The following is a 16,136-nucleotide window of genomic DNA, read 5'->3' on the forward strand; positions in this document are numbered from 1 at the left end:
CTTTACAAATAACAAAGTTATAAAGGTTTGAAATTCAAGATTAGACAGAGAAAGACATACTGGCATGTGACGTCACACGCCAGTACCGCCATACTTGCTGCATAGAGAAAAGCGTTTGAGAAAGAGACAGGTATATAGATTTTTCAAAAAATCACTATAAATCCAGTTTTCAACAGATTTAAATTTCTCTTCGCCACTATCTGTATATCTATATACATATTAAGATACGGCAAAATCAGGAGTTGTCAAATACCGTACTTATAATTAGGTATGTTACGTATGTAACCTCTTGTAATTTAAGTAGGTTTTGTAGGCCCTATCGCCACAAATACACACATAGTACATTTTTGAAAAGCACCTACGTAACCGGCATCACTGTGAGCGCAAAAAGTTTTATACTAGTACACTAAGAACTAAATTTTATGCGACATTTATGTAATTCAGTCTCTGTTTTTTCCGACCAAACAAACAGAGATGGCAACACAAATGTCTGTCAAATTAAATTTATGAGTGGTGAAACAGGACCTAAATGTTTGTTTAATTGTTCTCATCGTTTTGTGAACTACCAAATTAAAATAATTAGTAGACATAATTTATACTATATATTATAATATAGGTACTGTACAGTACATTAAGATAAAGTTAGATAAATGACTTGTCACACAATATTAGTATTCTAAACATCTCAGTTATTGCCGGTTCAGTCTTCAATCAGAGTAAAAAGCTCTTTTTTAGGCTTTATGTTATTTCCTGCAGTATCTTTATTGTTATCTGCAGTCATTTTTGGTTCTTTAACTGGCCTGGTGTTCTCATCTTTGGAAGTTTTTCGCTTCAAGCTTATCACTTTGTTAGAATATTCTCCTTCACCAGTATGGTGTTCGCTGGTGGATGTTTTTCTCTTCTTTGTTTTAGTTATAACAAAATCTAAATCTGACGAATCATCATCAAAGCCAGCATACATGGGCACAGAGCGGCCACTCCTTGTTGACCTTATGGGTTGAATTCGTGTTGTTTCCTCTATAATCTGGATTGGTGGGGGCCATACAGTAAAATTAGCAGACAATCTAGCTTGACGATAATTGTTGATAGACATCATTTTAATATAGACAGCAAGAGCTCTTGCTTTCTCTGCCGGTGTAATGTTATTTGGTAACACACTCCAAGGCATTCTTCTGTCCTTGACATTTTTATATCTCCTTTTCATTTGTTTCCTGGATGATGCTTCACATTCAGGAATCTCCTCCTTGTACATAAAAAAAAGTAGTTTACTTATAATAGGTATATTATTTTTGGTTTCATGACCATGACATATTTAGGTTAACTGTAAGAGAATTCCAGACTAAATGAAGTAGGTAGGAGTAATGTAATGAAAGTACTAAGAGGGAGAAGCAGTGAGCATACCTTTGCGCGCGAGAGTTCATCCTCTTTAGCAGTTGACTTAGAATTATTGAAAGCCTTTATTAAATCACTCATTTCTTCTTTAGTCAGATTTTCATCTTCTAGTCCAAATTCTGAAATATAAGGATTTCTAGTCAGTTAATGAACTAGTATGATGAACTTTACATCCAATATACTTAATGTAATAATTAGTAGGGGAAAGTGTTGTACAGCCGAAGACACAAATATCTATCCAGCCACATTCTCAAATATAATATATGCTAACCTAGGCCTTGACTGTAATTATTGTTTACTATACAGGTACAACCCCTAGTATGTACTTAAAGATTTATACCTTTAATTGCAAAAATTTTATTTGCCCCAATTTCACTTGCCAATAAAATATATATAACCATACTGTTTCAGGATATTTTAAAATGTCATCATGAAATATTATAGAATGCAGTAGGTTAGGTTAGGTTAATTTAATATCAACTGAAGAAAATACTATTTCAGAAATAAATTACTTCATGGCAAATGAAAATTATGCAAAACAATACATTATGGCATATGAAATTTGGGCAAACAATAGAGAACCATGTAAAGACAATGAAACACTTACATTTAAATAAAATATTTGTTTGGTTACAGAAGGTTGCAGAAGAAAAATTTATATTTCTATAATATAAGATAGTGTCTGACCAAAACCAGCAAACAGTATTTTTGCAAGATTCACTAATTTTTCTTGCAAGTTTATGATATTTTTAGTATTTTCTCCCTTCATCAGTCATGTATTAAAAGAGTTAGCTATAGCTAACATATGCATATCCATAAACATTTACAATGTCACTAATATAATAAATGCTAAAGTTTGTAAATGTGTTCGTTTGTTTGTTACTTCATCACGTCTAAAGATTTTAGATGAAATTTTGTATACAGATAGTTTGTGTCTCAGGCAAGGACATAGGATAGTTTTATCCCGGAAAATTGCATACTTCCGCGGGATAGTGAAAACCGAATTCTACGCGGAATCGCGGGTAACGGCTAGTACATTATAATATGTATAAATCTTTATGAAGTAATAAAGTGCTAAGGAAAAATAACTACTTTTTTGGGCAGTCATGTAATAAATTGCCTCAATAAGTTTCCCTAATGCACTAAATACACGAATAACAAATTTAATGGCTGAATTACTAGAGCTGATGAAATATGTTTTTTTCAAATCAATCAATCTATCTGCATTTAATTACCGGTAAGTTGATTCTTCATATTCTTTATTTCTGAATCGCAGCTATCGTCTGATAATGGCGCTTCCATGTTTTATTTTTTCTGTTTCACGGCTCTTAGTTATTCAAAATAAATCAATTGCTTCAATTGTAATCAAATCTGATATTCAATAAACGCATGAAATACACATTGTGTTTACGATCGAAAACAAACATTGACGGTATTCACAGAAAAAAACACCAACACCACATAAAAAAACTTATAAACTGTCACTCACTGTCATGCTCAGCTCATGTCAACGTCACGTCACGAAAACATAAACCTTTTTTAGCTTAGATAAGAGCTTTTTGGCCAGGGAACAATGTCATACAGTGTCACCGGTGCAAGCTAAACACCGTTAGAACGAGCAAAAAATAGTCTTCTTGGTCTCACTCTAACATATTATACATTACACGATACGATACAATGTAATATAATATCACATTGTATCGTAACATATTATATGTTTTATCGTAGTCTATAGTAGAGTTTTACTTTTTTCCTTGTTTTTTCACCTTTCTTGTTCAATTTTATTTCATTCGTTTCATTCATCTCATCATTCGCATTCAATCATTCAGTCAGTCAGTCAAATCCAATCAGTCGCTCATTGTACATGCGTTGTACTTTTTGGTGGTGATGGAGTTATTGTTTATTTTTATATTTACTGAAACATTGCATTTTTACTTTGAAACTAAATCCAGTATAAAACGTCGGCTATAAGTATTTCAAAATATCGCATTACATATATGTGACACACGAAACGAAACGGAAAGTGCTGGGCAATATGATTATATCCATGAGTGGAACGGCTATTACCAGTGACCCTGGTTTTTATTGCTGCTATTTTGTAACACTAGAAAAAGTTCTAGATAGTTAACGAACCAGTAATACAACACGTCAATGGGATTATAGTAACGTGCATTTTTAATTACGTGGACTAACAATGGAAGAGGAATTACGATGCTTCGTCTGTAAGGAATTTTACAGAGAGCCAGTGCTACTGCCATGCGGACATGCCCTTTGTCGCGTGTGTGCGGTTGGCCTGCAGAGCCCGGTGCACGAAGCCGATGGCGCCGCGGCCACGGACTACCAGGAGGCGGACAAGGCTTCGGTGTCCAGCGAAACGGACAGCGGCGTGGTTTGCGGCTCGCGACCTAACAGCTATGCTGGCACGCCTGCCGCCACCGCATACCACAACGCAGCTTTCAGTTTGACATGCCCTGTATGCACCAAGCATGTGTACTTAGACGACAATGGAGCAGAGGGCCTGCCACCGTTCCGCGTTATGCGGACTATTGTTGAACGCTTTGGAGGCGTTACTGGCGCACCACCCGCCGAAGAAGCTTGTCAGATGTGTGAAGGTGAGAGGCGAGCAGCCATAGTGAGGTGCGAGCAATGCTCAGTGCGTTACTGTGCCGGTTGCAGAGATGCTTGGCATCCTACCCGTGGGCCTCTTGCGCAGCATGAACTAAGGACCCTTGGCACAACATGCACTGACCATGGATCCCCGCCCGTCCTGTACTGTAATACTTGCCTAGTCCCTATATGCCAGCGATGTGTAAATGAAAGGCATTCTTCACATGTTACACAACCTTTATCAAGCGCAGCTCGTGCACATAAGGTATGTAATGTTCCACTTAATGATTTTAAGAGTCAAATAATCAGCATGATGCATCTGAAGTATCTGGACAGTTATTTAGTACAAATGACTATTGTTTCAGACTGAACTATCACAATCACTACAGCAACTATCTGAACAAGCCAAAGCCATGACAGAATATATTCAAGTAGTAAAAGGAACTGGTGAACAAATGAATGTAAGTATAACAATGTTGACATTCCAAGTGGTGTTATCTTGTACTTCCCGAAGTTCTCAATCCACATTGGGCCTGCATTGGAAACTACGGCCCTAAACCTCTCATTTTGAGAGGAGACCGGTGCCCTGTAATGGAATTACTACATTAGTGTCTCTCTGTTTTATATCTGTTTGAATGTGTACTAGCTTATGCCCGCAGCTTTTGCTCCCTAGGGAACTGCATTTTTCTGGGATAAAAAGTAGCCTATGTCAGTCTCTGGCCCATAAACTATGTCTATGCCAGAAATCTCGTCAATCCATTGCTCCTTTTTAGGGTTCTGAAATTGCGAAATTGCGAAATATTCGGCTTTAAAGTGCAAATTTTCATTAAAATCGAGCATCCCCCTCCCCCCCCCGGCCCTCCCCTCTAAAATCTAAACCAGTGGGTGGAAAAATTTGAAAAAATTCAGGATGGTAGTAAGTTTATCAAACTTTCAAGGAAAACTATAACAAGTAATGAAATGGCATTAAGAGTCGTACCATGTGCTTTAAAAAATAAACAAGTATCGCGGGAAGTATAAGAGCAACTAGGAATAGGAATCAAAAATAAACAAGTATCGCGGGAAGTATAAGAGCAACTAGGAATAGGAATCATGCCGGTTTAATATTGTGGTAACGCCAAGGAGTATATCACATTATAGATAGAGGGTTTTATAGTATCAAAACTAATCAATTTCATGGCTACGGACTGCACTATTAGTTTGAATTGGGGCTAAGTTCAATAAGTAGTTCATAAGTTGTACAATTTATCATTTTTCATAACTTTGAAGTTTTATTTCACAGGACTCGTGCGAGGAACTAGAGCGTCAGATTGATCAGGTGTGCGGCGAAGTGGCGCGGGCGGTAGAGGCGCGACGCGACGAGCTGGTGCGCGCCGCACGCGCGTCGCGCGCGCATGCCGCGGCGGAGACGCGCGCCGCCACCTCACAGGCTGCGCAGAGGCTGCGAGAAGCCACAGCACTGTTGCACTTCTCTATAGAAGCACTTAAGGAGTCCGACCCTGCTGCGTTTCTACAGGTACAGTACCTACTATATTAGGTATTGGAGGGGTAGGGGATCTGTGTGGTTGTGCTTCTATTTTGTTGAAAAATGTTAACCTTTCTTTTACATTTATTAACTTAATTATTACACAGTAACAATGTTGTTAAAAGCCATGGTGGCCTAGTGGTTTGACCTATCGCCTCTCAAGCAGAGGGTCGTGGGTTCAAACCCCGGCTCGCACCTCTGAGTTTTTCGAAATTCATGTGCGGAATTACATTTGAAATTTACCACGAGCTTTGCGGTGAAGGAAAACATCGTGAGGAAACCTGCACAAATCTGCGAAGCAATTCAATGGTGTTTGTGAAGTTCCCAATCTGCACTGGGCCCGCGTGGGAACTATGGCCCAAGCCCTCTTGTTCTGAGAGGCCTGTGCCCAGTAGTGGGACGTATATAGGCTGGGATGAACAATGTTGTTTATGCTCGTCATTGATTAATTGCCTGGTCTGCTGAGTTTATTTGCACAGATTTAATCTTTAATCTGGTAGATAGAGCTGACTGAACTTCTAGATTTTGAATGCTTTTATGATCTTATACATTGCACTGTTTTGTTAGTCTTTGATGTAACAAAAACAACCAGTTACAAACAGCTTGTAAAAATAATACTTTTTTGTTTTCCCACTAGCTGGTTAGGTGATTCCTTTATCAATGTATGTCACAGATATCGAAAAACTCCAGTTCAGGCTAATCAACGAAATTCTTATTTTTACGACTGAAAGATAATGCATGATCTTATACATTGCACTGTTTTGTTAGTCTTTGATGTAACAAAAACAACCAGTTACAAACAGCTTGTAAAAATAATACTTTTTTGTTTTCCCACTAGCTGGTTAGGTGATTCCTTTATCAATGTATGTCACAGATATCCAAACAAACCTCCAGTTCAGGCTAATCAACGAAATTCGTATTTTTACGATAAATACGCAATCTATTCGAGTTACTATTTATTATCAAAACTTATTCTAATGCTCTCATTGGCTTATTTTTGTTTATATCATGTGTGTTATCTTTAGATTCTTAAGATATTTTTGTGTTGACGGGGCACACCCTATTTTACTACTGTATACAAAAAAATAAATGCGTATTTAGTTTTATCATATGGATGGGTGTCTAAGTAGAGTAATGTTTGAAATATATATATATATATCTCGCTTATCCTGTTTTTTTACTGAGACGGTAGGAAAGACATAAGTTACAGTATAACAAAGATCGTAATGAACGTAAGTGCCGTTTACACGTAGACACCATGTTCGTGGTCAAAGCAAACTATTATTATTATTATTATACCCCTAAGTGGCAGCCTTATATTAGGCCTGTACCTAGGTCCGTTTTATCACACGTTCATTAATTGATTTGTCGACCTGTATATTCGTGTCACAGTGCAAAGACAAGACGGCATAAGGTGTAGTGCAGGCGCCACGACAATTTACGTTTTTTTTCTCGTTAAAAGCGTGTACAGCTGTTCGGGACGTCTTAATTCTTGAAAAGAGCTTTTATAAACGTCAAATTCGTACTAGCTATTAGCCTTTCATCGCCAATGTCAGTGTCATTCCATTCTTCTGGTATGCTCAGGTGGGCGGTATACTGTCAGCGCGCGCGCAGGAGACGGCGGCGGCACTGGGGGCGCGCGCCCCGCCGCCCGCGCCGCCCGCGCTCACGCTTGACGCAGACCCCGTGCTGCGCGCCGTACGTGCCATGAACTTCGTTGAGTGCATCCGTAAGTCCACTTACTTAAGCGCACTATGCGGTTAACCTCTTCAAAGTATCGCTTGAGAAAGGGACGGCGCGCTAAAACCGCCCGGTTAGCCGTACGTACGTAACGTAGCTTGACTGTAACTCCAAATATTTAACCCCTGCACCATGCCCATGCGGGAGCGCGCTTTGCCGTAGACTGAAACTACAAGACTGCCACAGATCCGCTCTCTCATTTCCTCGAGTCCTTAACTGGGTAAAAAACCGAAACTGAACAGAACTAATGCCAGGAGAAGGAAGGCGAGAGGTGAGGCCGTCCGCACTCCCCTGCTCGCGTCGCTACCGCTACTTCTTGCTTCCTTCACAGTAGACAGTAATAAAACTGCATACATATGATGGCGGATTATGATGGCATTACTCCTGCCGCATTTTCTACCGTTAATGGCATCTGTCGCCCTGCAGGCAGACTACGACTGAGTAGGTATCAATGGCGAAGCGTCCATACAACTCTATTCCCATTGGCTTGCCCAATAAGTATTTACAAAATAGGACTACTGGACATAGGTACATGATTTATAAAAGATATATGCGATCTTTGCTTCGGCTTTACCACGAAAATATCTGATGCTACGCCACATATATATATACTTTGATGGACGTTCCGGCCATACAGATGTTGCATGTTACTGAAAAGATAACCGTTTGTTATCCGGCAAAAGAAGAAACCCTTATTTATCTGTAATCATCAGCACTTTAAACGAGTTATCGAATCAGTTATATTTAGTAGAAATAATCTTACTTAAGTATATCAGAAGCTACAATAGACAGGCTATTTTTACTTATAGTACCACAAACAACTGTCTATCTATTCTAAATCTGTTTATAAATAAGTTGTTCCACTAACACTGTTTGTAAATCGTGTGCTGTGCCGATTATAACGATGTGCTATCTATTTTGATGCTTCATTCGGAACGCAGCGGAGGAACAGGAAATGAGGTCTCCAGGTATGCTGAATTAAAGATTTTGGTATCTAGACCATCCCGTGCTAGTTTGTTGGAATAGCAATTTATTTTTTACTTTGTGTATATTTTTTATCATTTAATCGCATGGTTATACTTATAAATAAAAAAGGGTTGATATATCAGAACGTAAGTACCTAACGTTCTATTATCACCTAATCAACAACTGGACCAGATACAACTCTATACGCAAACATTCATCTACACAGTCATACATAATCACAAACCTTTAAAACACGTCTTCAACAACAGGGATAGAATACGTAATTGAACTAAAGGACGAACAAGGTTTCCACCACTTATGCACTTTTTTCCGTCACACGGTATAAGACGAGGGTAGAAAGAGATGGTGAATGTGATCACGAACGTCAGCGCGTTAGAAAATAAGGCTTCAGCCAAAAACGTCGCCAAGGGGGGGCAGAGGGGCAATATAGCCTTTATTTTTTAACCGACTTCAAAAAAGGAGGAGGTTCTATGTTCCAATGTTTGTATTTTTTTTTTGTATGTTCACCGATTACTCAGTCAATTGTGGATCGATTTTCAAAATTATTTTTTTAATCGAAAGGGTATTCTTCTGAGGTGGTCCCATTGTCACCAAGTCAAGTTCTGATGATGGGATCCTAGGGAAATCGAGGGCAAACCTCAAATTTTATAGGCACACCTATGGCGATTTTGGCATTTTTAGCATCAAGATGAGCATTTACATTCAGAAAGTATCATTTGGGAACCTGGACCTGATGAAGAAGACCGTGATGACCAATGGAACTCATCAAAGCTAAGTAATGCTCGCTCGTCTGTAAACGATCATGATTAATATACTTGCCTAGATAAGCGACTAAGAAGAAGCTTTAAGTTAATGATTCTTTCGAACTGATCTGATGCTGAAGCCAGAAGGTAGACAACGGAACTCTGTTAAAACAAAGCAACTAAGTCGTGTTTGGGCTTAATGGAATCGTTGTGAGATGTACTTTGGCTACGAATCACTAAAAAGTGAGAAATAAAGAAAAATTTTAACAAAAAAGTAAAACCGACTCCAAAAAAATAACAAAAAATGGAACCGACTACAAAACCCTTGAAAATATTTTTCTAGGTACGTACTAGCTCGAAATCGGTGACTCAGCACGACCCAGCAGGAGAGATTGAAACCCATAGTATGTAAAAGAGATATTGTCCCACTCCTGCTGACTCGTGCTGAGGCACCGACTTCGAGCTAGTACGTACCTAGAAAAATGTTTTCAAGGGTTTTTTAGTTGGTTCCATTTTTTGATATTTTTTTTGGAGTCGGTTTTACTTTTTTGTTAAAAATTTTCTTTGTCAATGTTGACACTCAAGTGACGCCTTACTGTTTATTTATAGTACAGTCAAGAGCACATTATATTTTTCACTTGCTTCATGAGCCCGACTGTACATACTTTTTCTATCTATACCTACCTCCCCCACCCTTTGATCTGCTGGCGTCGCCCTTGGCCTCACTTATAGTGTTTTTTTTTTGTAGCACCGGGCGCGCCCACGATGGCGGTGGAGCTGTGCGCGGCACGCGGCTGCTCGTGCACGCTGGCGTGGCGCGCGCCGCCCGCGCCCAGAGCCGTGCGCGGCTACGTGCTCGAGCTGGACGACGGTTTGGGGGGACCCTTCCGGGTTAGTGCTACACACACTTTGAGCCGTTACGCACTGTCGACTGTCGACTGGTCGCTGGCGTAGCGACTCAGTCCCTCGGCGACCGAAACCTGCGTCGCCACTACGCGGCGAGTCGTCGATTCGCTTGGGCAACCGGCGACCAAGTGCGTTAACACTAATTTAACCTATAGAAAGTCACAGTTTCCGGCGACTGAGTCGTCGGCGACCAGTCGACAGTGCGTAATGGCTCTAAGGGCCTACACCACAGTATAAAAAAGGAGCAGTATTCTGTCTCGGCAGCGTCCTTGATATACTTAATTACCTACGCCGGCTCGGTACACAAACGCGCGATATGGCTGCCTACTCTACTAACTGTCACTCTTCAGTTATGTATTTGATTTGATAATGTCACGTGAAATTTAAAGTAGGGAAAGGATTAGGAGAGATTTAAATATGGACTAAGTAGTGTTTAACAAAAATGCATTATATTAGATAAATTTAAACATCCGTACACCGAACAATACTGTTTATATCGTTGTGACATCTTAAGGTACGTAATAAATGCGTGTGAGTCCGTTCGTAACCGCGGAGCACTCGCGACTGATGGTTGCCGAAGTATGCTGAGAATTCGTGGTATAACTCGCGTTCCGGCCGTTAGTATGAAGACGGTGTACTGCTCTATTTTTGTACTGTGCCTGCGCTATCTGACGCGGTTTGCTCGGAGCGGGTGGATGCCTATTGAAAAACAGTATGAGAAGCGGTAACTGCACGCATCGCGTGTGACGGATTTTATTTTTGCTGATTTAAAATCCGTCACCTTATGTGCGGTGTGCCATCATGGGCCTCAAAAAATGTATCTTGGCCACGCCAGACTTAAGTCCTGCGCTGCCACTGGTATATGCTATACTGTATAGAGATGTCACACAAGCTAAAAACGCGTGCCGCCTTTTAAGCTGAAAAGGTATTATGAGAAAATTTTCCCAGTTTGTTACAGAAGGAGCAATTAACGGTCAAAAAAAAACATTGGGTAGGTCAATAGCTCAATTGGAAGTATGAGTGGCCTCATTCCAGTCTTTTAAAAACTGTTGTCGAATTGTTAAACAATTACTCAACTTTACTGATTACATATTTGTTCTTTACAGGAAGTATACTGCGGTCGTGAAACAATATGCACGGTGGACGGGCTCCATTACGCTTCCCTGTACAGCGCTCGGGTCAAGGCGTTCAACGGAGCCGGTGAGGGGCCTTACAGTGAAGTCATTGGTCTACAAACTTCGCCATGTGAGTGCATTAACATTTAACAATATCACGGTCAAAAGCATAAATATATATACATTACCAAGATGTCAAAAATAACTACACCTTTATGCCACTAAACACTTATGACACTGGCTGTATAAGTCAACGTACGTAAAAAGAGCTCTGGGTGGCTAGTAGAGGGGATACGTTTGTGCATCTGTCAAGGTCTTTTTACGTGCGTTAATTTGTGTATATGCATTCGACTGTACTCACAAAATAAATGATATTGAAATGTAGGCTATAAGAAGCACATGAAAGTCAAAAAATATTTTTTACCACCTGTTTGGAAAAAAAACTATTGAAAAGAACCCGGCGAAAAACTCGAAACAAGTTTCCTAGATGTAAGGGCGCTGTGACGAAATACTAAGCCTGAAAGTGCGCTGCAAACTGAAATTTGGGGGGGGAATCCCTGCCTTAAGGTGCTTTTCCACCAGTGAGGCGAGACTAGACGGGGCGAGACAATAATTGAAATTTGTATGGCAAAATTCCAATTATTTTCTAGTCCATCTTCGAATTATAAAATAAGGGTTGTTCGTCCCTAAAATCATCATGTAAATGTTCGTAGTAATAGTAATATTTGGCTCTATGCTCGGCTCTGTTCTTCGTCAGTTCGATAATTTAAAAAAAAATGGCGTGTGCTCTATGTTCTGTTACAAGTGAATGCTTTAGTTTATTAGCACATTTAATTTTTCTCAAAAATGTCCGTTAAAGTTGACATTATTCCTTACCATATCAGAAGGCGAAGTGCATAGCTTAATGGTCAGCGAAAAATTAAACAGTTAAAAAGATTACTGGCTCGCCAATAAATTATTGTCGAGTGTCAAACTTTTTAAAAAGTGAAAGCGGCCATGGAAATGTTTGCACAAGTCGTACCTATACAGCCAACTGAAGTGGCCGGTATTAGTTATTTTGCTGGAACTCCAGCCTTTTTTTATTGGATCTGAAACAGCTTGTGGTGTTTTCGGTGGAAAAATACACCTTTTGAATTAAAGGCTCAGCCAAGCATAAAAAAAAATATCGGAATAAAATTAAATGTAATTCTCATACTCAGCCAGCAATTGCTTAGTTGCAGGGCACGGCAATAATCTAGTATTAAACGTGTGTTGTTGATCAGTGGCGTGGTTCACGTGGGACGCGCGGTGCGGCGCGGGCGAGGGCGCGCTGTCGCTGTCGGCGGACGGTCTGTCGGCGCGCGCGGGCGGCTGGCAGCCGCGCGTGGCGCTCGCCGACCAGCCGCTGGCGCGCGGCGTGCACTACTGGCGGCTGCTGCTCGACGACTACGACGGCGACGCCGACCCGCCTTCGGCATCGCGCGCGCCGACGTCGCCCGCGACAAGATGCTCGGTAAATAAGCCTGTTGCTAATTTTGAGACGCATCGTTTGGAACACCAGGATGCCAAACGTCTTATAAAGACCCGCCCGAGAACTTTCTACTTACATAGTACAGGAAGGCCTATGTCCAGCAGTGGACGTCTTTCGGCTGACATGATGATGATGATGATGATGATGATGATGACAGTACTCATAAAATTATAGTGGCGCCCTGTAGTAGGATCTTTCAAACAAAGTTTGGCTTTGCCAGCCATACTCGGGCACATAATAAACAAACCTAAAGGTTCGCCTTTGTCGAGACGACATGATTGATTGTTCCTATTGCATAAATTTGACTTAGATTTATATCCTTGTTTTACTTTTAATTATTATTATTGAATTTAACTCTAATTTGACATTCTAAATCCTTTTTTTTTTCTGACTGAAAATTTATTGTATTATGATTTATTTTTTGTATACATTATGACGATCCTTTTGTGTTTTTTTTTTCTAATTAACTGACATGTGTTTATAATGTATTTTTTCAAAAGGTAATAAATCTAATCTAATCTATCTAATCATAGAGTACATCATTCTAGGATTCCGGTTCACGCTCATTCTGGTGGCAGTCCTGTCCGTCATTCTGGTCTGAATGACGACAGAAATACCGTGTAACTCTTTCAGACTGCTGATGACTTCGGACTGATGGTCCAGACTGATGAAAATCTAATGTTTTTAATAATATTCGTCACATCCGATGCGAATGACAAAACCATATGCACTGATGCACGTTGATGATGATGATTCAATGCATTATTAACGCGAACGGACTGTAAAAAGTTGATTGACCATTTTACAGTTGTTAAAATAATGTTGTATTGTGTGACAGGGAGCGACGCGCTAGGCTGGGCCATGTACATCGACGCGCGGCGGTCGTGGTTCGTGCACGGCGGCGCGCACGCGGGGCGCGCGGCGCGCGGGGCGGCGCGCGGGGCCGCCGTCGGCGTGCTGCTCGACCTCACGAGAGGCACGCTGCGGTTCACCGTCGACGACCAACCCAGGTACATACTCTAACATAGACGCACGCGGGCGCGCGGCGCGGGCGGCGCGCGGGCCCGCCGTCGGCGTGCTGCTCGACCTCACGAGAGGCACGCTGCGGTTCACCGTCGACGACCAACCCAGGTACAATACTCTAACATAGACGCACGCGGGGCGCGCGGCGCGGGGCGGCGCGCGGGCCGCCGTCGGCGTGCTGCTCGACCTCACGAGAGGCACGCTGCGGTTCACCGTCGACGACCAACCCCAGGTACATACTCTAACATAGATGCACGCGGGGCGCGCGCGCGCGCGGCGCGCGGGGCCGCCGTCGGCGTGCTGCTCGACCTCACGAGAGGCACGCTGCGGTTCACCGTCGACGACCAACCCCAGGTACATACTCTAACATAGACGCACGCGGGGCGCGCGCGCGCGGGCGGCGCGCGGGCCGCCGTCGGCGTGCTGCTCGACCTCACGAGAGGCACGCTGCGGTTCACCGTCGACGACCAACCCCAGGTACATACTCTAACATAGACGCACGCGGGGGCGCGCGGCGCGGGGCCGCCGTCGGCGTGCTGCTCGACCTCACGAGAGGCACGCTGCGGTTCACCGTCGACGACCAACCCAGGTACATACTCTAACATAGACGCACGCGGGGCGGCGCGCGGGCCGCCGTCGGCGTGCTGCTCGACCTCACGAGAGGCACGCTGCGGTTCACCGTCGACGACCAACCCCAGGTACATACTCTAACATAGACGCACGCGGGGCGGCGCGCGGGGGCCGCCGTCGGCGTGCTGCTCGACCTCACGAGAGGCACGCTGCGGTTCACCGTCGACGACCAACCCAGGTACATACTCTAACATAGACGCACGCGGGCGCGCGCGCGCCGGGGGGCGGCGCGCGGGGCGCCGTCGGCGTGCTGCTCGACCTCACGAGAGGCACGCTGCGGTTCACCGTCGACGACCAACCCCAGGTACATACTCTAACATAGACGCACGCGGCGCGCGGCGCGCGGGGCGGCGCGCGGGGGCCGCCGTCGGCGTGCTGCTCGACCTCACGAGAGGCACGCTGCGGTTCACCGTCGACGACCAACCCCAGGTACATACTCTAACATAGACGCACGCGGGGCGGCGCGCGGGGCCGCCGTCGGCGTGCTGCTCGACCTCACGAGAGGCACGCTGCGGTTCACCGTCGACGACCAACCCAAGGTACATACTCTAACATAGACGCACGCGGGGCGCGCGGCGCGCGGGGCCGCCGTCGGCGTGCTGCTCGACCTCACGAGAGGCACGCTGCGGTTCACCGTCGACGACCACCCCAGGTACATACTCTAACATAGACGCCACGCGGGCGCGCGGCGCGCGGGGGCCGCCGTCGGCGTGCTGCTCGACCTCACGAGAGGCACGCTGCGGTTCACCGTCGACGACCAACCCCAGGTACATACTCTAACATAGACGCACGCGGGGCGGCGCGCGGGCCGCGTCGGCGGCTGCTCGACCTCACGAGAGGCACGCTGCGGTTCACCGTCGACGACCAACCCCAGGTACATACTCTAACATAGACGCACGCGGGGCGCGCGGCGCGCGGGCGGCGCGCGGGCCGCCGTCGGCGTGCTGCTCGACCTCACGAGAGGCACGCTGCGGTTCACCGTCGACGACCAACCCCAGGTACATACTCTAACATAGACGCACGCGGGCGCGCGGCGCGCGGGCGGCGCGCGGGGCGCCGTCGGCGTGCTGCTCGACCTCAACGAGAGGCACGCTGCGGTTCACCGTCGACGACCAACCCAGGTACATACTCTAACATAGACGCACGCGGGGCGGCGCGCGGGGCCGCCGTCGGCGTGCTGCTCGACCTCACGAGAGGCACGCTGCGGTTCACCGTCGACGACCAACCCCAGGTACATACTCTAACATAGACGCACGCGGGGCGCGCGGCGCGCCGCGGCGGCGCGCGGGGCCGCGTCCGGCGTGCTGCTTCGACCTCACGAGAGGCACGCTGCGGTTCACCGTCGACGACCAACCCCAGGTACATACTCTAAAATAGACGCACGCGGGGCGCGCGCGCGCGGGGCGGCGCGCGGGCCGCCGTCGGCGTGCTGCTCGACCTCACGAGAGGCACGCTGCGGTTCACCGTCGACCGACAACCCCAGGTACATACTCTAACATAGACGCACGCGGGCGGCCGCGCGGGCCGCCGTCGGCGTGCTGCTCGACCTCACGAGAGGCACGCTGCGGTTCACCGTCGACGACCAACCCAGGTACATACTCTAACATAGACGCACGCGGGCGCGCGGCGCGCGGGGCGGCGCGCGGGCCGCCGTCGGCGTGCTGCTCGACCTCACGAGAGGCACGCTGCGGTTCACCGTCGACGACCAACCCAGGTACATACTCTAACATAGACGCACGCCGGGCGGCCGCGCGGGGGCCGCCTCGGCGTGCTGCTCGACCTCGAGAGGCACGCTGCGGTTCACCGTCGACGACCAACCCAGGTACATACTCTAACATAGACGCACGCGGGGCGCGCGGCGCGCGGGGCGGCGCGCGGGGCGCCGTCGGCGTGCTGCTCGACCTCACGAGAGGCACGCTGCGGTTCACCGTCGACGACCAACCCCAGGTACATACTCT

At 45.4% G+C, this 16,136-nt stretch overlaps 2 protein-coding genes across 2 annotated transcripts in view; one reads left to right on the plus strand and one right to left on the minus strand.

Moving 5' to 3' along the window:
• Nucleotides 1-583: 583 nt before the first annotated feature.
• LOC141431993 (uncharacterized) lies at nt 584-2,860 on the minus strand. Its single transcript, XM_074093334.1, has 3 exons — nt 2,628-2,860; nt 1,402-1,511; nt 584-1,243 (listed from the first exon to the last, which is right to left on the minus strand). Exons 1-3 carry the CDS (start codon nt 2,692-2,694, stop codon nt 701-703), a joined length of 720 nt encoding a protein of 239 aa, XP_073949435.1. The 5' UTR covers nt 2,695-2,860; the 3' UTR covers nt 584-700.
• Nucleotides 2,861-2,983: 123 nt separating this feature from the next.
• Nucleotides 2,984-16,136, plus strand: part of LOC141431994 (E3 ubiquitin-protein ligase TRIM9-like) — a 28,624-nt gene continuing 15,471 nt past the window's right edge. Inside the window, 7 exon segments of the mRNA XM_074093335.1 lie at nt 2,984-4,264; nt 4,365-4,460; nt 5,282-5,515; nt 7,109-7,253; nt 8,206-8,232; nt 9,743-9,885; nt 11,007-11,145. Of these exon segments, the coding sequence (XP_073949436.1) occupies nt 3,587-4,264; nt 4,365-4,460; nt 5,282-5,515; nt 7,109-7,253; nt 8,206-8,232; nt 9,743-9,885; nt 11,007-11,145 (1,462 nt within the window). The 5' untranslated portion in view covers nt 2,984-3,586.

This window comes from Choristoneura fumiferana, chromosome 10 (genome assembly GCF_025370935.1).
Source record: "Choristoneura fumiferana chromosome 10, NRCan_CFum_1, whole genome shotgun sequence".
Classification (NCBI taxonomy): Eukaryota; Metazoa; Arthropoda; class Insecta; order Lepidoptera; family Tortricidae; genus Choristoneura; species Choristoneura fumiferana.